The 23,406-nt window shown below is 32.4% G+C and overlaps 2 protein-coding genes across 5 annotated transcripts; one reads left to right on the top strand and one right to left on the bottom strand.

Moving 5' to 3' along the window:
- Nucleotides 1-3,621: 3,621 nt before the first annotated feature.
- On the bottom strand, nucleotides 3,622-12,141 carry LOC100168529. The gene is made up of 3 exons (XM_029491464.1): nucleotides 11,358-12,141; nucleotides 5,831-5,885; nucleotides 3,622-4,955 (listed from the first exon to the last, which is right to left on the bottom strand). The coding sequence occupies exons 2-3, from the start codon at nucleotides 5,882-5,884 to the stop codon at nucleotides 3,642-3,644; spliced, it is 1,368 nt and encodes a 455-aa protein (XP_029347324.1). The 5' UTR covers nucleotide 5,885; nucleotides 11,358-12,141; the 3' UTR covers nucleotides 3,622-3,641.
- Nucleotides 12,142-12,303: 162 nt separating this feature from the next.
- Nucleotides 12,304-23,025, top strand: LOC100575146 (putative uncharacterized protein DDB_G0271606). Of its 4 annotated transcripts, none has more exons than XM_003246825.4 (17): nucleotides 12,304-12,691; nucleotides 13,965-14,137; nucleotides 14,232-14,315; nucleotides 14,388-14,582; nucleotides 14,953-15,132; nucleotides 15,211-15,426; nucleotides 15,592-15,756; nucleotides 15,843-16,056; nucleotides 16,119-16,273; nucleotides 16,344-16,424; nucleotides 16,799-18,124; nucleotides 18,190-18,357; nucleotides 18,431-18,577; nucleotides 18,929-18,999; nucleotides 20,384-20,627; nucleotides 21,767-21,881; nucleotides 21,946-23,024. In XM_003246825.4, exons 2-17 carry the CDS (start codon nucleotides 14,036-14,038, stop codon nucleotides 22,140-22,142), a joined length of 3,660 nt encoding a protein of 1,219 aa, XP_003246873.1. In that variant the 5' UTR covers nucleotides 12,304-12,691; nucleotides 13,965-14,035; the 3' UTR covers nucleotides 22,143-23,024. The 4 variants fall into 4 exon arrangements, with proteins under 4 accessions (XP_003246873.1, XP_029347323.1, XP_016662784.1 ...); XM_029491463.1 differs by having other exon boundaries at nucleotides 12,320-12,608; nucleotides 14,017-14,137; nucleotides 21,946-23,025; XM_016807295.2 differs by having other exon boundaries at nucleotides 12,320-12,608; nucleotides 21,946-23,025.
- Nucleotides 23,026-23,406: the final 381 nt, after the last annotated feature.

Here is a 23,406-nt window from a genome sequence, read left to right as displayed (position 1 = left end):
AAATATAATATAAAATATGCACACTGACAAATTGAAAAGACCTAAAGTATTCAAAAATTAAAGTTAGTAACGTTGACTGATTTTGATTCTGAAAAAAAGTTTGAACTCACCAGATAACTGTCTATAAATCCTACGAAGCACTTTGTAAAAACTAAATTTTATATTATTGTGAACTGTAATTGAAAACTTGAAAATATGAACTTTTTCGAATTATAATTAAAATTAATATTAAAAACGGAAAATGTTTCGTACGATCTACAGACATTATTCTGCTGAATTCAAATATTTTTTCAGAATCAAAATCAGACAATGTTAACTAACTTTAATTTTGCCCAAACAAATGTATGTTTTTGTAAAATTCGTGTAGTGAAGTTTAAAATTTAAATGGTTAACGATTTATTGACATGTGCATGCGCGTACGAGAGAGGAAACCCGCATTTAATTTCACTCACACTAATAATCATTTACAACTACCATAGATCCCGGGCGGCTATGAGAAGATTAGAAATTGCCTGAATGTTGCCCCTTAAAAAATGACCGTAGCAAGGCCCCTTAAATAAAATATTATAACAAATTTGAGGTATAAACTATAAGGTGATTTAATGAAGTAATAGTCTTCAAAATTCAACCCCTACAGATGTTAAAAGGGTTAAAAGTGGTAAAAATTAAAAATACCTAACCGGAACCACTGAAGCTATGAGTATGACATTTAGTCAGTAGTTTCATTTTATGATGCAAAATACCCCTAAGAAAAGATTTTTCAAAATGTAACCTCCACAAAGGTTAAAAGGGTTAAGCATGGTAAAAATGAAAAAAATTACATAGCCGAAACTATTATAGGTACACTGTATAAACATTTTATTCAACTACAAAGCTACCTATAGGCTATATTTTATCACTTTACTGTGTCTGCATTAGATTGCTTACCTGATAATATACTGTTCGCATAACCTTAAGCGAGACTCTCGGACAACTCAACGTGGGATGGCTAAAAATTAAAATATAATTTGAATATTTGATTTTGCTTCCATATATACAACGGCCACAGCGACTTACACCTAAAAGGAGTTAATTAATCAATTAATTAAGCTAGTATATATATATATAGAAATGTATATATAAATATACTAGCTGATCCTGTTCACTTCACTGCCCATTAAATGTACCAACTCTATATGACTCAAACTTCGTTCAATTCGTTATATAATATTTGGTGTATGGTGTTCAACATTAATTTTAACTTTTCTGTTGCCCGAAATAATAATTCTGATTTGCAGCAGTATATTATCAGGTAGGAAATCTACCTGTGGTTGATCGCGGACCCCGTGATGTTTTACGTAAGCGTATAATTTAAATTTAGTCATACCAAGTTTGTTGTTTTTACTTAATTCCGCCTACAGTGGATTAATATAATCAATTAATACAAAATCCTAACCTAACCTAACCGTTTTAAAATCCGATGAATAAAAAAAAAACCAAATTTAACCCTTTTAAATTTAGACCATTTTTTTCCCAGAGGTCTAATCTACCCACAAACATTATTGACAAAAAAATAATAATACAAACAACAAACATGCCCGATTAACCAAAAGCAACCAATATATAATACACTATTATTATTTTAATCCGCAACAATAAACTACATTTTTCATTATTTAGTTTATTTTTTTCAGACAGATGGCGCCACTGTTGTATTTTTGACAATCATAATTCCTACTTTTCCGGTGAATTTTCCTAAAATTTTCTTTCATAAGAACCTACTCCGTGATATACTTTTTCGTTTCAAAAAAATTCAAGAAGATCTGATAAGTAGTTCCAGAGTTTAGTCAGTAGGGAGATTTTCATTTCACATTTATATAGTTAGAAGATATAATCCGTGTCTGTGTCACAGTGACCACTTATCAATATCCATTAGTTGCAAACATGACGAATAATTTTTAATTCCTACGGTCTAAAAATTAAAATGCGTTTTGGTATAATCTATATTTATTCTACCTATATTATATTATTATCAATATGTCGAACATCGTAGCTCTCGATGACTGTTCGACCGATATCAAGATCTTGTCCGCAACCGAATTGATGCAATTGGTTTTCAAAGATCTCCGGACGAATAGACCGAAACCGATGGAGAGCTGCGATCTAAGAGCTTTCGGGTGCACTCAAGGTATTTTTCGATAATATGGATTCCTAATATGAGTACGAATTCAGCAGCCATGGCACCAGAGGTTGGGTGGCAATCCACGCCCAATTTAATGCTATTGGTTATCAACGATATCCGGATAAGTAGAACGTCTCGATTTCCTATGTTTGCAGGTGCACCGGCAAATTTTATCCATGCCTAACATCGCCGTGCTTACTAATTCCGAGGGCGATGCTCCCGGGTTTGATATGCCGTCCGTCAAGAGTTGCCTGCAGTTTCGACCTATTCACCGTATGCCGAATCGTCTATTGTGACGTTGATGCCTGCACCTGTCACTGCAGAAGTTGGCAGGATCGGGACGTCGTTAAGAGGATGTCAGCGCACTATTTGTTTTCTCTCTATGACCCACGCAACATAGACAAAACGCATTAACGCAGAATCATTTTTTCTGTACTTTTAATTAATCTTAGTCATTTCACCTATTACAAAAACGATAGAGAATAATATTTTCGAGGGAATGACATATCGATTTTATATTTTATTGTTATTGGACTTTGTATTCAACTTTCGAAATAAACCTAAAATTGTTGTAAATTGAAATTATGATTTAATTGTTCTGAGACAATATTTTGACAAATCGATATGTCATACCCTCAAAAATATTATTCTCTATTTTTTTTGTAATGGTTGATTTTACTCTAAGATTACTTAAAAACATAGAAAAAATGATTCTGCATAAATGCGTTTTGTCTATGTTTCGCATGGGTCAGAGAGAGAAAACAAATAGTGCGCTGACATCCTCTTAACCATCTCAGCGTCTTTACCCCTGCAGGTTCAAATGGTTGAAGCTGACGTGTGGCAGTCGTCAAGTCCAGCACAAAACATGAATGCGGGGACGGACCTGACGGTAACCGCGGTCAGGTTTAGACGTCCACGACGCCGCTTGTGTTGGAGCCGGATGAAGAGATCCGTCAGGCGAATGTGTTGTTACTGATTGTGGTACTACTGACGTAAACCCGTAATATATAGAGTATTTATTAAGTTTTATAACGAGCGTTTGAGCACCGGCAAATCACCCCTCCCGGCTCCCACCTTTATCCCACTCGTGTGGGGTCGGCACTTCGCCAAGTGTTTCTTGCCGCGTTGCGGTCGTATGTTTTTGTGCGTTTCCCTTAAAGCCAGTTGTACCATCTACGGCTAAGCTTTGATTACGCTTGTTATACTGTAGTTTATCATAATATATACAATTTAAACATTTGCCGGAAAATCAGGGAGGCAGTGCCCCCCTTCCGGGCGCGTATGGACATTCGTTTTATATGTGAAACCATTTTTGAAATATGTATTATTTGACTTAACAAATTATTATTAAAAACCTGGATTTATCATTTATAAGAATAAGTATTTTAATGTATTTCTTTATAGTGTACTTATATATCTATTTAATAACTATTTACAATAAACAATACATTATGCAGTAAATTGTATTAACAATATTTTATTAGTCATCAAATTCAGATCCAGATTCAGAGATATCGCCTTTTATGGTTACATAATGTAAAGTATTGGGTTCCATGAGTTCCGCTTCCAAAAGTTCATCCGTGATAAAGTCGATTTCAAAGAATTGATCTTCTTCTTTGATGACTTGATTTATAAAATTTTTCCACAACTGAGGTGTAACTAGTTCCACACCTTCATGTAGTAGTTTTTGTACATCTGGTAATTTGAATGTCGTGTTATTTGTTTTGACATAGCGTTTGACAAAGGACCATGCTAACTCCATAGGATTTAACTCAGAATGATATGGAGGTAGCCTAAGTACTATTTTATTATTTTCTTTTGCTAATTCATCAATTACATACTTTTCACAAATCGGTCGAAATTGTTCTGCCTCCTCTAATAGTTGATGTTTAACCATGGGTCGATGAATTAACTTTCCCTTATCCTCCAACCATTTAATAATTTTACTCTTTTCCCACGAAACGAGGGGAAACGTATCTTTTTGAACCGAATGGTACGATGCAGTATCCATAACGATCACTGCGTTGTCTTCTAACAACGATATAATGCCACTAAACCATTCGTAAAATGTAACATCATTTATTTCATCATGATAATCGCTAGAATTGTTTTTTGATTCAAAATACCAAAGACCACCAGGAACAAATCCATCAGACGATCCTATGTGGACAACAATTAATTGTTTTCCTTTACCTGATAAATTCTTTTGTCCAGATTGAATTGTAGTATCGACTGATTTAGCTGATTCTTCTACGTTTATCCAAGATTCGTCAAGATAATAAATTTGACGATCATGGCTACGATAATATCTAATAGATTCCAAGTACTTTTGTCTCCAGCAGACTATATCACCTCTTTCGATTAAAGCAAAATTTCTTTTTATTTTAGTGTATACGAAATTTAAGTCTTTTAATAATAATTGCAAAGATGAACGCGAAAAATTCGATAAGTTGGGATCGTCATTAATTGATGCCATTATTTTTTCAAAAGTTGGAAATTCTTTACGATGCCAAAACCCGTGTATTTTTCGTCGAATAGCATTTTTGTTAAATTCATCAACTTTTTCAGTTAACTTTGGTCTTACTTTTTTTCTATTAGGAGAAGAAATGGTACCTTTTTTCTTGTATTCAGATAAAGTCATTGAAATTGTGCGTTGACCAATACCGGTTTCCTGTGACATCAATTTGATAAGGTCTATGTATTTAAGGCGTCGTTGATCTGGCAGTGTGGCTTGCTCTGACATTTTCGATATGTACAAATTGATAATCATTTGTTTCTGTTGACAGCCAACAAACTGAAAAAAATGTTGGATATATGTACAATATGGTACATATACTGCATATGTGCATTATGATATCATGTATACCTACAAATTACAATACAAAATATATGTAACTATTGCAGACTGCTGTCTAAACATTATTGTGGGTGGAATAAGGAAAATGTTGAACGAATCAATTACTATAATATTTCAATATTTTATAATGTATTGATTGAAAAAATAACCGTTATATTACGTGAAAATAAATAGTTTCGTTCAATTACACTGAATCTCCACTCAGAATCGTTTTACCGAAGAAATGATATATTGTTTATTTAAAATGTACTTAATACATACATCAACTATAGTGCGTTTCATAACAACTGCGACTCGATGCTAACGCGCCTCGTGGTGTTTTTTCATTAGAGTTTCGAAAACTAGCGCGTAATAATGCGCGGCAAATTTAAAATTGATAACTAATATTTTTTCGATCCTATACTAACGCCAACGAGAGAACGCTTCTGGACGGCGACCAAATTTCGTCCGATTTCGTGCGTCCCCACCACTAAACCTTCCCGAACGATGGCCGCCACCAACCTCATCACCACTTCCACCAACGACCACCGATTGTGCTAGCGAGTGTGGGAATTTACGGGGGCGACTAGCTGGTAGAGTGGGAGAAATTTGGGTACGAAACCGCGGATGCGCAAACGAGAAGCGTTCTCTCGGCGGCGTAAGTGTAGTTTGAAAACCCCTGGTTTGAGACAAAACGAAGCGCGTTAACGTCGAGTCACAGTTGTTATGAAACGCACTATAGTAGCCGAAGAGCAAAGTATACCCATGGTGCGATATTTTCAGAATTTACATAATATTGTTATCAAATAATAATAATAGTTAATTGTGCTCACCTTTCCACGGGGATTTTTTTTGACTGGTACGACAGCATTAAACTTTTCTTCCATTCTATAAACAAATTGTAAACAAATTGAACACAAAAGTAAAACGAAATTAATATAAACTATGAAATTGTAACACAGTCACACAGGATACAATTTAGTCACAGTGCGTAACAGAAAAACGTTGTTATCACTCAGTAGTTTCAAGTTTGTTTACAAATTGTGTTATCAATGAGCATTGAGTACGAGTAGCACACGACGCGACGGCGCATAGTTCTGTTGACGGCCTGTAGCACTACAGCTACCGCTGCGGTGACTGCCGAACAGGCGGCTACTTGAGATTGGTGGTGGGAGATGCGCGGACTATCACTTCTTTTGGTCGCCGCCACCACAGACTGGAAACGACATGGTGTGCAGGTGACAGCCCGCAAAAGATTCCTCAGTAAGTTATCATCAAGGCTATAGATAGTGCTATCATTAATTGTGGATATTTTGGCGATTCATCAACTTATTTTTCAATATTTTCAGCACTTCCGGTGGTTTTTATTGGCGTCATATTTTGTATCTTAAACCGTGTTTTATACAGATGGCGCTGTAAACTCTCAAAAAATATTGCGACCCCCGAATTTGCCTCTTGGATATACTTTCGAGGCCATTGATAAGCTACTCGTTTTCAGTCCATTATATCTTAGTCCGTAGTTGCCACCTATACTCCCAGACGCCAGTTGCGCTCTCTCGCCAGATAGAGGATAGCGATAATTGATAAGTGAGGTAAAACCTTGAGGTATATTTTTTACTCTACGGATATAGTCATATAGATAATGGTACTAGGTCATAATATCTTCGAAATAATATCTTTGACCAAAATATCTTTTTAAATTATTTTTTTTTAAATTTTTTGGTTATATATTATTGAACATTTAAAATTTAGAGCTTTGTTAGAGGATTATTATTACTAAAAAACCTAATCCATTTATCATAATTTATTCAAAATGTTATCAAAATCATTATTATTATTAAACAATAATTAATTTAATTAAAATTAGTGATTAATACTGAATAATTTCCACAATTTTTTTTATTTTGTTATCATGCTTCTTCTACTGGTTACGTCGTGGTGGACTTGATTCTCCCGATAAACGTTTTTCCAATCGTATAAAGCTACTAAAACGCCCAACTACCGTTTAGTTACAAAAATCTTACCTAATCAACAGATAATGCTTCCAACATTTGTATATCAATAGCATAGTATGTACATGTAGTAAACACCTAGAAATAAGTAGAATACTAGACTACTCGTCTAGATTCAAATTGTATCTACGTGCAGTAAAATATAAAATGTCGATCGACGATATGTAATAACTAATAACTAATAAGTAATAACTAGGGTGTGGACTTCAATGTAATATGAATTTTTTTTTTCATCTTAGACAATGCTTTCCAAGTTCATAATTCGTTTCATGTAACGAATTCTTTAAAGCTAAAAATTGTATTTTGCGTTCTTTTTATTTTTAGAGCATATTTAGCATTATTGGGTCATTTTTGTGGGTTTTAATGCATATTTGTTCAATATGTCACTCGTACTCAAATAAATAACAAATAATTAGTGAGTACGTGTCACATCACGGTCGTATTTCGTATGTTTTTATTTCAAGTTCGTAGTTTTAATATATGGATAAATATTGTGTTAAGTAATACCCCCCAAAAAAATCATCAAAAAATTAAAATGGTATTTTTTAGGTCATTTTTAGGGTAAAATGCATTTTTTAAGGGCATTAATTAAATTTTTCACATTTTTAGAGTATTTTTTACTTCATTAATACAATTTTTTAGGTCATAATTGCATTTTTTCTAAGGCATTTTTAGGTATTTTTTAGGGCATTAAAAGGCCCTAGACTAATAACTAATGAGCTGATAAAAATCAGTATAAAAGATATTTATGTTTAAAGACATATTGACCAAGATATTTTTACCAAAGATGTTATTTCGAAGGTATTTTGACCGGTCACCATAGATAATATGGTCGCACGACGGTTTATATTGGATCACATAGTATCTATATCCGTGGGTAAAAAAGTACTAAAAGAAAAAATATCATAATAATTATTAACTGTAATTAAAAATATATAAATAATAAAATTGTGTTCTATATATCGGTATAAATGACTAATATTAACTTCAAATTAAAAACAACACTCGTAATATTAAACAAGTGGGGATCCGGCAATTATTTTTAATAACGTAATTAAGAGGACGCTACGTTGTCTCCGTATTAAAATGCACAACACAGAAAAAGCTGTTTTGCGCAGGACAACTATGCTTCCTCTGTATTTTTAGTAAAATTACCAATATTCCACAACATATAGGGAAGACTTGCCCCCTGTGCCTCCTACGGAATTCAGTAATTGGCTATGGGCGCAATATCAATAATTTTGCCAGAAAAATGTATGCCAAACAGAACAGTAGGGATCTTTATTTTATCGAATTTCCAACAGACCCGAACTTGATAAAACTGTTTTGCGCGAGACAATTTTATTTTCTCTGTATTTATAATAGAATTACTAAAATTCTATAACGCATAGGGAAGAACTTTATGTCTTTATCTGTGTCTATCTGTCAAGTTTTATTCGTTTTTTTTTTCATTTAATTCAGGGCTTAAACCCGTTCTCAATAAAGTCGGTAAAATTTTTTAAATTATTAAATTATCTTTTAATTTTGATATTATGGTAAGCGGTAACCGTTTCTTTAAAGATATTTCAAACACCATGATAACCGTTAATCGTCTAAAAACCGTTGATAACCGTTATCCGTTACCGGTGAAAACAGGTTAGATAATCTTAAAAAATCAAAAAATTAAACTGCATAAAATTTTTTTATTGTTATAATTTTCTTATTAATAATAATTGTAAAAAAAAGCAATTAAATATAATAATTTTCCAAAATGACACTTTAAGGTCTAAGAGTGATATATTGACAAATAACTTTTTGGTTAAATTGTATATATTACAGTGCCCCAAAACCTGGGTGTGCAGTTCGAGCATTCTACGCTAGCCCACGATATGATACCTACGTAAATCTCAGACTTTATTCTTGATTGAAATATCGTAAATAGTAGGTATTAAATACTAAATCGTAATTTATACTAAATAGACAAAGCTCCTATTCTAACAACTATTTCGTAATAGGAATCAGCGCACGACGACGACAAAGTTTACGACGGTAAGGTCAGGTGGGGTAGAGCCTGACGGGGCTAGTGCCTAATCGGGTTATAAAAAATACAATCTTTTAATTTTAAAGTTAATTTCATGAAGATTACGGAGTTTAATAGTAATCGAATGTTGTGTAATGTCGGTTACACTTTAGGATATCATACACAGCAGTTATCACTATCCAAAAAGCTTATCAGTTATTTACTTGTATTTTTTTTAAATCGACGATAATTCAACGGTCTAGTTAACCCGCTTAAATTGCTCAAAATAATTTCAAATTAGGTAAATAAATGTTATTTTATATTTATAACACTATTTCACTTATGAATTAAGCTAATTGTATGATGCAATTATACAAATGAGTATTAGCCGATTATGCACTTACCCCGTGTAAAGTTCCACACGGGGAATGTGCGACATGATTTATGGGGAAAGTGCGACATGCCTTATTTTGTTAAATAATTAAAAAGATTTTATAAATATTGTTTGTGACTAAAATATTTATAAGTTACAAATATTCATCTTTAAATATGTAAATAGTTGAAAATTAAACTTTAATTGTGTTAACAAGCAAAATTTAAAAAAACTAATAGCTATGTATATATTAAAAAAACTAATGTCTGTCAAATCTGGATAAAATTAAAATAGCAGGAAAAGTGTGACACTTTTTTTTTTTAAATTATTTTTTTTCAACTAAAAAATTATCAAAACACTTTTTTGAATACAAATTTGAATTCCTGATACATTCATTAATGGGTGATAAAAAACTATGTTCCACGTAAGAATACAGTAAGATGGTAGGTATGTTCCTTTAAACTGAGATTTTGCAAAACCACGTCGCTGTTACTCCACCTGACCTTATTTATAATATATAGATATACATATATATGATATTAACAACAGATAAGCAATACTCGACGGAAATTAATTAAGGAAAAAAATTTAAAAAAACAAGACATTTAAATTCAGCTATTAATAATAATAATATAGTATATAATATATTAATATATAACAATATAATTATGACATAGTTCAAGAATTAAATACCACGAAAAAACCGTTAATTATTTTGGTCGGGAATAGGTTTTGACTTTTGGTTATAAAATCGTGTTTGAAAATACGAGGTAACCGCTTTGACGTTAATATTTAGATATTTACATTGATTACCGATAACCACGGACGTACGTCATGCCGATAACCAATAATCGCTTCCAGCATTCCAAAACTAAAAGCGGTTGTCGGTTTTCAAATTTACGGTTTTCGTTAAAAACCGGTTACCAGTTTTAAGCCTTGATTTAATTATTAAAAGTTATTGGTTAGTGCTAGAGAGATCAATATCAAGATAATCATATTATCTAGGCTCTAATCTAATCTGCTATCAAAAAAAAATAAAAACACAACGATCTACGACACAGATAACAATTCTTCCCTATTCGTTGTTGAATTTTAGTAATTTATTCTACTATAAATGAAGAGGGAGTAGTAAGTAAGTTGTACCGCGCAGAACGTGTTTTTCATGTTGTAGTGTTGTACATTTGTAAGACGGAGATAACACATGGGGGTATGACGACGTGACGTCCTCTTATAAATTATGATCCATAAGGGATAAGTCCATAAACTTTAAGGTGGTATAATATTTTATTAGTTATAATATTCTACTAGAACCTCGTCCTGGCTGCGAATGGTTAAGATATTGGTAATTGGAATGCTTAACCTAACCAACATCGAACTCCGGTCTCCGACTATGCAGATTGAATGGATTTGGGAATTAGGGACAGTAAATGACTTCATAGGCGGTACTATTGTAGAGAAATTGCGGGATAAAAATCCTCGGGAAAATAATCCCCAGACCACAATATTACTTACAACCACATGCAAATGGTTGAACAATTTTTTTAAATGTTAATTAGTATCTATAATTACCAAATTATTGACGTTTAGTTAGTCTGTAGTCTGTATGCTGAATGAAATAATTAAAGCACTTTCAGAAAATAATATTATCTTAGTTCAAAAGGGCCCTTCCTCTCATTATCACACTCATTACTCGTACATAGTAATATTGTAAATTTTATTCCTTATACTATGCGTGATTATAACTAGTATCAAATTCCCTTACCCAACACAAATATACAATGCATAATATATCATGTACTCATGTGTTTTAAATTATAATATTATTATAATATAGTCTTATTAATTCAAACCTGATTATGGCTAAGTGACTTAGCCCAAGTCTATATTTTCCATTACCTATATGTAGGTACGTAAAAATATTATTTAACTGTAATGTGCCTATATAATATCAACGCCTTGAAGTATGGGTGTATTACCTAATTTTTTATATGCATTATTATTCCAATAATAATCGATTGTACACTATTTATGAACACTACAATCCTAACGTAAGAACGGAAATTGATAATGACCGTTCTTACGGTGTAGAAATTAATAAAAACGTGTATCAACAAAGCTATTATTTAAAATCCGTTGTGGTGGACAATTAAACAAAATTTAGCAAACACGCCCGAATCACAAAATATACGATACGTAATTACTGATCACTAATACATTTCACTCGGCACAATGCTGCAGTATGCACTATTGCGGAAAAAACGATTAAGAGGTCTTAAAGACGACTTGTGGTAGGTAGTTATAACAATTGGAAACAAGTCACATCGTGATAGCGTAGTGCAGTGATCTGATTTATTATCGTTTTCGTTGTTGTTGTTGGCGTCGTCGTAAACCCGTAAACACTAAACACGACTACAGACGACAGGCGGTGGTATCGGAATATTATTAAAGTGTATACAACAGAGACCGTATGGGCGAGACTGCGCGGCAACAACGACCGTGGGGCGCGAACCGCGGTGACGGATCGCCCGCGATCGGACGGGTTTTATAAACTGTTTTGGCAACACTGGCAGTTTTATGGGATGACGGATCTGTAGCGGCGGCGGCGGTGGCGGCAGCAGCAGCAGCAGCAGGTTTATCCTTTCGTGCGTTGTCGTCGTTTGCAAAACAATAAAATGGCCGTTCGATTTTTGTTGTTCGTGTACGCACGCACACAGGCACACGCTGATGGCGAGGGGGGCCGCGCGCGCGCTCGCACACACACGCTCCCGCCAGTTACGTTACTTCGGCGCCGTGCGATAGCGATAGCGCACGCACGCACCACTTACACACGCACGGTCGGGCGCGAGCAACTCGCACACGCACACGGGCGCTCGCACACGCGCGCGCGCGCACACAAACACACACGCACACTCACGCTCATCATCAATTATGTGGCCGTGCCGCCGACGACGGATAATGTAGTAGTACCCGAAATACGTATCGCGCGTCGTTGTGTTTATTGTGAATATCATGTTATGTTGTTGTTATCGGCCACGCTAATTGCCGTCCGTGTATCGTTGTACGACGGCGATGTTATTGTCCGAGCTACAGCGAAATTAGTGCCGCGCGCCGCCATCGAATTATCGCGATCGTCTCCGTCGTCGTCGTTGTTGTTATTATTATTATTATTATTATTATGTAACGGAATCGCATCGCCGGACACTGCTGCTGGCGTTGTGCGCGAAACGGTAAGAGTGCGGAATAATATCACTGTTCGCCGCAAAACCCGAACGGAAATTAATCACAGCCTTTGCATTAACAACAACAACAAGTAATGAAAACAAATAATAATAGGTATAGGGGTACCGTAAAAACAAAAACAATAACAACGATAGTGTAATAATAAACGTACCTATGCGCCGTCGAGCCTATTAATAACACGGGTAACGATGTAAACATAATTGGACGTTATATTGTCGTTTCGACGTGTGCGCGCCTCTTCTGCCGAGTGCAAAGTTGCACCGGTAAATTGTGCTCTCGCACGGCTCTTTGATCCCAACCACCGGAGAAACGTATCTGGCACGCAATTCAGTACGTGTTCGGGAGTTAATACTCTCCGGCCGGCCGTTTTTGTTGTGTCAACAACGACGCCGCTGATAAAGTACGCGAACCCGGTCACATCGTTATTATTCGATTACAAACCTTAAATGCCATCGCAGTTGTCCGTGACCACCGTTGCTCGTCGATCACGACACCCGATCGTTTTTGGTTTTTTTTTCAAACGTTCCGTGGCCGTTTGACCGAAACTAAAAATACGTTACACGAATTTTCGGCACGAGCGGTCCGGACGATCGTTTGATGAGCCTTGGCCATAGATTCCATACTAAAATCGCGATCGACTAGGAAGTCGGAACTGCGAATCGTGTGGACGCCCTAATCGCCTTGTTGCACGTCTGTATAATCCCTCTTGAGGTTGCGACGAAAAATCGTTTTTTTCTATACTTTAGATGCTAGTTATACCTTAGTTTTTTCCTATCGTTGTTATTACGTTTTTTTCAAGGGTAGATGTACTATGATTTCTGTTTGATAATAATTATCACCCAGTCCGCTTAAAACAATTTTCTTTTCTGTTCTATGTATGTATTATGTTTATGCAACTTTCAAAGTAATCTCATTTTCAACTGTCCGTTCACAGCCTGAATTCTGCTTTGAACTTTTAAAATATTTCTAATTTTACCATCATGATAGGTATAGGTTGTGGCAAACCGAATATTGAAATTGTATCTTTCATTAAACAATAGACTGATCTTAAAATGATTTTGAATTATTTCTTAAAGAGAGTAGCTGATGTATAAAATATTTGTAAATAATTGCATAGATGTAGGTAGGTAGGTACTCAAAGTTATAATAATTTATATCAATTTCTACCGACCAAGTATATTTATAGGAGGTACTGCTGTATTGATAAAGTAGTTCCTCGGGTAGTTCTAAATGTGTTTGTTTTTCTTTGTAATGAGTAATTACATAAATAAAATTAATTTTATGTTATGTATTTTTAATTATTTATTTGCCTACCAACAATAATTAATATTTTTAAACTTTAGGTAGTTGACAGGATTCAACGAAAAAATAAATCCAACTAAAATTCAATTCTAGGTGGCTAAAGCGTAATTGAATGTATGGTGTGTGCTGCAGACTGGAAGGCACCGTGGATTCTATACCACAGGGCCTATTAGACGGCCGCCCTGCCAGTTCAGTGCTTCTCACTCATCACCAGGTATTTAAATATTTGTCCTTGATATATGATTTAAAAAAGAAAAACATAATACCTATAGGTAAGGTTGTAAATTTTAATTTTAATTTTCATGCAGTATCAACAATTACAACACATACAAGCACAACAAGAACAAGCTGCTGCAGGAGGATTAACATTAACACTTCATCATCAAACTACAGTAAATTTTTTAAACATATCACAATAATTATAATTTTGTTTTATACCTAACCATTATTAATTATGTTTTCAGGGTACAGGAAATAATGGTGTACTCACAGGAGGACCTCAACTAGTTCTTGCAAGTTCTCAGGGACAAGGAATAACCACTTTTCCAACTGTAACTACTCAACAAGGTACAACATTACATCACCATACAAGTTATCAACAAGTGCTACATCAACATGTTCAGCACTCAAACATTCTTCACTCAACAAGCATACGACAGGTAAATAATATATACATTAATGAATTATGTCATTCCAGTGACATCTATTCTTGAAAATCTAAGTATTGCTTAAGACTTACTAGCCTGGCAGCCTATTACTCTGCTCCATTTGCAGGAATTGACAATATATGTCTACAAAAACTATTTTGATACTTTAAATGTTAAACGCTATTTTTTTACTTAAAAACTGTTATTCAAATGATTCTTCAATCACTGAGTAAAAATAATTAATTTATGATTTTAGGTATTCAGTTTAACATTATAATATAATTAATAAAATATAAATTCATAATTGTATGAATATTTATATTAAAATATGTACCTCTTGTTAGTTTTGATAATTTAATAATGAAATAATATAATTTTCAAGATGGGTGCCCAACAGCACACATCTGGTACAATGGTTCAACAACAACAGGCTACGGCAATATTGGATACCACAAACACAAAATGTATACCACAATCACCTTCATCACCATTCTCTTCTCGATCACTTACTCCCTCTCCTCAGCAGAGGGTTATTACACCCCAACCACAAGTTATCCATCAGGTAATTACTGTTGTTAAATAATTAATTAATAACAATATTACATTTCTAATTAAATTTTAAATTTTCATTTTTGTACAGGTGATGAGTGCTAATGGGCCGGTTTTACAATTTATTCAATCAAATAATCGAAATAATGTAAATAATGTTCAAGTAAAAAATAAACCGCCCCAAATATTACCTAAACCTAATAATCATATACAGAACCATGCTAGTATTAACAGCATTAAGTCACAACAAACACATCATTCAACCTCAATACATAGTCAACAACAAGGTGCTTTCTTGATTAATCAAGTAGGTTTTTATCTTATTAATTGTTAAAAAATTGTATATGTTAGGTAATTTAAAGAAAATTATTGTATTTTTTTATTTGTTTTATATTTTAATACAATATATTTGCCCAAAATTAATTACATTTGTACTTAATACAACAATATCTTGTATTTTTATTAAAATTAGATTATGCCAACTGCTGGTGTAATAGTCGGTCCTCAAACAACTAGTGGCCTTCAGCTTTTTCTCAGATCCCCCAATACTCAAAACCATAATACCCAACAAGCTCAAGTCACTTGCAATGGTACTCAAATTTTACTTCAACAACAACCTAGACAACAGTCAAACCAGGTTAGTAACAATGTAATTTTATTATTTTGAGGAATATTTATAACCATTATAATACTTTTTAATTTATATAACTATTTTAATATTAGGTTGTGAGGTTAGTAAGTGGCCAAAGTGTTCAATTACAGCAAATCCAAACATGTTCTGGTCCAGCTTTAGTTGCATTATCGCCTCAATCCACTATCACACAATCATCAAATAATAGGTCAATGAATATTAAAAAAAAGAAACCAAAAATGCATTCAAGGCCACACGATGATGAACCTGTACGATTAGACCTTGCAAATCTAATCAAACTATCTGGTTAGTTTTGAAAACAAATGCATTTTTTATATTATAACTAATGTATTACCGATTTTGTTCAGGAATTGATGAAGAAGAATCTGGTACACCTTCAATGCAACAAAATCAATTAAATCAAAATAATAGAATACAACAAACTCCAACCCCCCCTCCACAATCTCATCAACAATCTGCACCCTTATTAGCTCAATTGCAAACACCTACTTCTTCATCTCAAGTAAATGTTCAGTGTGTTTGGTTATTATTTTGAAATATAAATTTAATTGATTCCTTAATTAATGTTACAGGGAGGTTTTCGTTTGTCTTTAGTAGAAGATGGGCGTATGATTGTACATCAACCGCAGATGACCACTAATACACTAACTCAGGTAATTTGGAATATTATACCATTTGTTACTGTGAATGTTAATACTGACAGTCCATCCCGTCTTAAACTATGCAACAAACACACTCCGAGATATAAGTGTACTGGAGTAGAAATGACATGGTGGCGGTGTCCTAGTGATAGCGTGTCAGTGTTTGACGTGTAGGATTGTGTATTCCAGACCTAACCTTATTTTACTATCTAATTTACAATAAAAATTGTATACATGGTCTCCACTTTAGTCTGTGGATGTGTCAATTCATTACTCTCAATTTTATATTAGCATTTTGTATTCTTATGCAATTATCAACTATTTATTTATTTTTGGTTATTAATATTTTAATTAGTAGCTTGATCAATATTGGTTTTAATTTATAGCATGTTTCTGCAAGTGTTGCTGCTGCAGCTCAATCACAGTTAGCTCAGTTAGTTGCTGATCATGGTGGTCAAATTCTTCAAAATGCTGTTCTGAGTGTGGCTGGTTCCGAATCATTACTTCTCAAGGGAGGCAATGCAACGTTACCCACCCAACCACAAAATGGTTCCGGCATGCGTATTTTAGCAGATGTTTCTGGTCGTCTTCAAATTGTAACCGTATTAGAACCCCAATCATTACAACAAAATATTATTAATGGCCAACATTTGATGTTCCCCACTGCTGGTACTGCTGGTCCTGTAAGTGTTGAAAATCGACAAAACCATCAGCAATTTGTCATGTCAACACCAGTAGAAGATCAACAAAACAAAGTAATGCAGCAAAATAATAGTATTCGAGTAATGCATAGTAGTAGTACAATGGTGTCAAGTTTAGACCATCAACAAAATAGTAGCATTCAACTTGTTTCTAACATGATGGATAGTCGTCTGTTAGTAGCACCTAATAATGATTCTTCAAGAAATAATGATATTTTATTTAATGAAGAACAAAATCGATTGCAAATAGTTACTAATTCTTCTACAATGAATAAAAATGTAGAGTTACAAAATCAATCGCCAATAATTCATACTTCAGAAAGAGTGATGCAAACTTCAATATCAAGGTCTAAAACCGTACCAGTATCTTCACATAGTCCTAGAAATATTCAATCTGTGATAAGTCCTCAATGTAGCCCAGCTATGTCTCATAGCTCTAGAAGCAATTCAAAGAGCCCTGCCTCCTACAATTCTCCTATACCATCACCAAATGTTTCTCAGTCATTTACTCCAATGTTGCCAAACCGACCAAATTTAACAATTGTAACGTCACCACAACAAAGCAATATGCAGTTTTCAAAACCGTGTGCTGCCGTTATATCGCAATCAAATGATAATCACATGACGTTATCTAATTACCAAACATCTGTAATTAATAGAACAAATAACAGAAGTCCATTAGCGGTTCCATCAAAAATATTCAGGCCTAATAGTCCACCTAAAGCTTCTGTTCCACTAGAAGTTCAATCCCAAAATGCGTTTTTAGATAGTATTGCCCAATCTCATCCAAATATATTGATCAATAAGACTATGGTTGTCCCACCATGTGCAAATAAAGCACCAATCAAACCAAGAAAAGTAAAAAGAGCTGCTGTTGTGAAACCAATGGTATTTCAATGTGATGAAAAAGAGAAAGAACACCATGATACACCAGTTCCATTGAATTCGCCAGAGAGTAGTATTTCAAATCAAAGGGTTAAAACTATACAACTTACACCGCAAAAACAACAGGTTTGTCAATAATTTTAAATTATATATAACTGCAAATGATAAATATTATTTTTGTCAATATTCAGTTGTTAAAAGCAGTTCAAAATCAAATATCTGCTCTGAGCGCAAAAAAATACCGCACAAGTAGTGAGCAAACTGCTTTACAAAGATTGTTTAATGAGCAACAGAAAATTTTACAATGTGGCAAAATTGTTCCTACTGTTTCTGGGCAAAATTCACAAGGAATTACCTATGTAAGAAGTTAATAATAAATAGTTTATTTATGTGCAATAAAATGTACAATATTTTAATATAATATTCTTTTAGGTATCTACACCTGTAAGATTGGTGCCTCCACCTTGTCCAATGGCCTCAAGTCCACCTCATACCTTGTCACCTCCTCTTACAGTGCAAACCTCAACTATTGCATCTCCTCCAACTAGTAATAAATCAACGTCTCCCTTACATGTACAAGTGAGTAATTAACTTATAATATTTATTAATTTATTATTAATTAAACACTATTTTCAATGTGAAACATACTAAAAATATAATCAAGTGATTTTTCTTGAATTTAAAAGTTTGATTGTTTTTTTTAAGTATACATTTATTAAAATACTGAAATCTTTAGAAGAGAATATGTTCAGATCTAATAATTTCTTGAAATAACATAACTGATCACTCCCTGATTCACAAAGCCTAAATTTATAGAGATTTAATTATAAATATTCATCTTACAAATTGCCTTTTTTTTGCCTTTTGTTCACAATATACACAGTTAAATTAATGTCCATAGATTATAATAATTATTCATTTATTTTATAGGTCGGAACTCAAACGTCTTGTGAACCTTCACCAACTCTTCCTGCATTCAGTGCTTCAAAACGAATATCGTTGTAAGTGTTTGGTGTCCACTTTTATTTTGTTTATCTGGTATTAGTATTAAGAGAGCATTATATTTTTTTCTCTGTCTTACACATGTACTATTGTTGTGAAAACAGAGTTGAAATCAAGATATTATAACCTTTTGTAAGAATTATAAAATGAATAACTTAATCTTGGTTTTACCAGAAGCTTAATTATTATTTTATATTAAATTAAGCTTCTAAAATATCACAGGTATTTTTTTTTTTAAATTTTATAATAGGTTTGATAATTTAATTTCAATGATGTAATCACAATGAGTGAAATATGGTGAGAGGTTTTTGGTTAACGGGTTACTGGTATTGTTCAATACATCTTGTCATCTAATTAGTCCAATATGTTTTAGTAATAAATGGTTTTCAATCCAATTGATGTGTTACTAGAGAGTTTTTAAAAATATAATATTTGGCCAAAATGTAATACTATTAACATGAAACATTTAATAACTTAATGGGCAATTTGAGTGAAAGTGTTGTTAACTAGCATGTGGTAGAAGAGATGTTCAACCAAAATTCTCTCGAATATGTAGAATTTACATGAACTTTTATTTACAAAAATATTGTTAGAAGTTATTAAAAACTAGGATAAGTCCTGTTAACATACCAACCAAATATTGAAAAATTAACTGATCAATTTTATTTAGATAAGTGACAGTAAGTTCATAAACGTGTCAAACCATAAGTTTTGTTGAGATTTTTGGCTATTTACTGCCAATCAAAAATGAATTGTGAAATAATAAATACAGTTTCAAATTACTCCCAATACAGAAAAATTATTGAAATAAGCGTACATCAAAGAAAATTTACTTTCTTTTATCATTTCGAACTTCAAAGTATTATCAATTAGTGATATGATAAAATAGAACTATACATATATAGTGAAACATACTGAAATTTACATGAAATATAAAATTTAATTTTTACAAATAAATTAAGACATAAAAAATTATTGGGTTTTAGAATGATCAAAAAATTACCAACATTATATTTTGGACTAAAATGTATTTAAATATACTCAGTTCCTTAAGAGAATGGGCTTCGCGCCAATCAAAACAGGTCATCAATGCGCTACCGTGTCTACTTGTAATTTCCCCCACTTATTCTTGTCCTGTAGTCCTTGATGGGCTGAGGTACTAGCCGATGAGGAGCATTTGTTTTAAAATGGGTTGTGTGGTCAACTGCGAAGCCTCAATCTGTGTGTACACTGTTGTCTAGTGGAACAGAAACGTGATTAAATAGAATTAGACTAAACATGTTTGAACTTTTAGTGAGCTAACTCAGTTTTTCTATATTCTATATGTGTAAGACAAAGAAAACATTTTACCGACTTGTCCTCTTAAATATAATTTTATTTTAGAATTTCTGAGAGGATAGCAGCTGATCAATTAGGTGCAACTAATCCAGATGTCGTCACACCATTTAGTTCGGCAAGTGATGCTGTAAAAAGATTATCACGATATCATTGTTTAAATGAAGCAGTGTTATCAGAAAGAGATTTGGAGTTGGCTGATGAAATTTTTGAGTCGACTGCCAAACAAATGTTAGATAAAAAAACATCATTGTTTAACAAATACCGTTACCTATTATTTAAAGAAAGCATGGTGAGCATCGTACTTATATTGTATTACATGTTAATATTTAGGACTCGGAATTATGTGCATTTTTATTTATTATTATTATTAATTGAAGAAATGTTAGCAAAAATTATTATTTTTCAACCATTGCACAGAAGAAAAAACAGACAAAATGTAAAACCCATACATTCTTAAATTGTAAACCTATATTATATTATATTTTGTGGGATAAAATGTTATTATTAAATTATTTTGAAATTGTTAGAGAAATATTATCAGTATAGGAGCAGCTAAAACCTAGAGAGGAAACAAATGCGTTATATACTATTAGAAAATGCATGCATTTGTGTGCCAGAAAAAAAAAACCGAGAATATTCAAATTAAAGAAATTTGATATATGTGTTGTACTCTTTTGGGCTATAAATAAATAAAATTGTTTACAATAGTCGAATTAGCTTTTTCTATTAGTCTGATTTAAGTAAAATCATTTTGCCCAGCCCAACTTTATTGTTCAACATCATTGTTTGCAAAATATCAACCAGCATCAGTTGTATGTTTCAATAATATTTTCCTTGTTATTTGACTTTTCTTGGTAAAGTTTTAAGATTTGACCCAAAGGTATTTTATAGACTTCTTTGCTAGCAATAGCAATTACTAATAATTAAACATGAATGATATTGTTTTATAATTTTCCAAGGTAGTTAATTTTTTGATATGTATTTTTGAAACAAATTTTTCAAATATATCTAGGTAAATTACAGTAAATTAGTTTTTGATATTCACTTTATATTTTATGTATATTACAACAAAAAGTGTTTTAAACACTTCCTGAAAATATATATTTATATATAGAAAATGGTTAAACTTTTGAATTTTTAATGACGAAAAATCACTTATATTCCTGGTCAAGGTCAATGTCAAAAATACATTTAGTAAAGAAAAAATTATGAAAACGTAATACATTAAGAACAATAAATTACATGCAATAGGCCATAAATATTTAAGTTTAAATGTGCAAAGTATATATTATTTAATGTTAATTCATGATTTGAGTTATGCTTTGTCAGATAACTTAACTATTAAAATAAATATGCATATTTCTATAATTCTGAGACTCATATTAAATTCTTGGAAAGTTAAAGATTTTATTAACTGTGTGTTATTAGAGGGAAGTACAAACATCTGAGTTGATCATGTTGGGTCGAAAATTTGATGCTGATGAGTCTGCACAATTACAACAGTTAAAACAAAATTTGAACACAAATTCAGTTAATTCAACGAGTAAGTTGCATATTAATAATAATAAAAAAAAACGTTAATTATTTAATAAACCATTAACTTTCAGGTTGTAGTGATGAACCTATATCTAAAAAACGTGAACACCAACTGGAGGATGAACAGTCTACATCAGAAAACAAACGGCATTGCCCTGATGATGAAGAAATAAATGCGCAGGTGCAAAACGCCATAGACAGTATTTTGAATTTGCAACGCAGCGATCCGGCAACGGATGAAGCGGTGCGCAGCATTTTACCGTCCTAGCATACTGGTCATAGGAAATGTTTGACCACAGCGTGAACATTAAAATATTGGTTCCTCAGTGTACGGATTTCCTAAACTCGATTATGGTAATATTTGACTGTGTTAATTTAATTTTTTTCCTTTCTTTTTTATATAGATATTTTTTCTTTAAAATATCTTTCACTTAATGAAACAAATGTTTAAGTAAAAAAATATGTTAAGATAGAAATTTAAGATAGTGTAAGGATGGGCTTCAACAATTCTATAAGAGATTTGGAAACCTAAGTAAATTCTTCTTGACAATTATGATGTTACCAAATTATTAATTTAAACAATTCTTTATCTAGTCTACAAACAAGTTGTTGCATCACATATGTTATTTATGGGTTATATTCATCAGTTTTCATACTTAAAAAAAATGAAAATGCAGTCATGAAATTAATGAACTTACTACATTAGTTAGTTAGTTAGTTAGTTAGTTTTATTTTCACCCTATTAATGAGTTTAAAATATATTTCCACGTATTTTGTTGTATTCATAACTCAGTCACTTTCTTACTTTGAATAATATATTATTGTAAATTATTACAAACCCAATTTTATTATGTACATCCAATTTAAAAAAAAAACTTACATGTGATAAAGTACATAAAATAGCTATCAAGATTTATTCATATATTTCTTTCAACTTATATTAATTATTTGATATAGACTCGAGAGGTATGAGATATAATTATATAAAGTTTCATACAATAATTTACATAAATTATATACAGAATGATTGCTAGCATGCTCTCGCTACCATTTTCCTGAAGTATTAAATGTATACAAATTCTGTTTTTTTGACATTTAATTAAGATTTATTTACTATTTAATGAGTGTCCCTTGGTGATATAAACTTATTTTTTTCAAAAGAGACAACGTGTTTAATTTTAAATTATAGGCAAATGATTTTTTAAAACATTTTGAATGTAGCTAAATTAAAATTTGAACAAAAAGTTTATGTATTCTTTAAATTTAATTACTCAGGTTAACATCCTTTAAAATTGTTTTGAAAAACTAGAAAGTTGATGAAATATTTAACCTAGTTTCTAGTACTTATTATACTATGACTATTTTACAAAGTATAAAATTATAGATTGATATGAATTATTATAGTTTTCAAATCATATATTCCAAATCTATAATTGTAGTACACTGTGTTTTATAATTCAAAAACTAGTTTGAATTTTGATTTCTGTAACGAATAGTTTTTAAAAAAAAATCATCTACTCAACAATTTACAG

This window comes from Acyrthosiphon pisum, chromosome A3 (assembly GCF_005508785.2).
Source record: "Acyrthosiphon pisum isolate AL4f chromosome A3, pea_aphid_22Mar2018_4r6ur, whole genome shotgun sequence".
NCBI classification, from domain to species: Eukaryota; Metazoa; Arthropoda; class Insecta; order Hemiptera; family Aphididae; genus Acyrthosiphon; species Acyrthosiphon pisum.
Note: the sequence above shows the minus strand (reverse complement) of the source record. Positions and strands in the feature narration are given on the sequence as shown.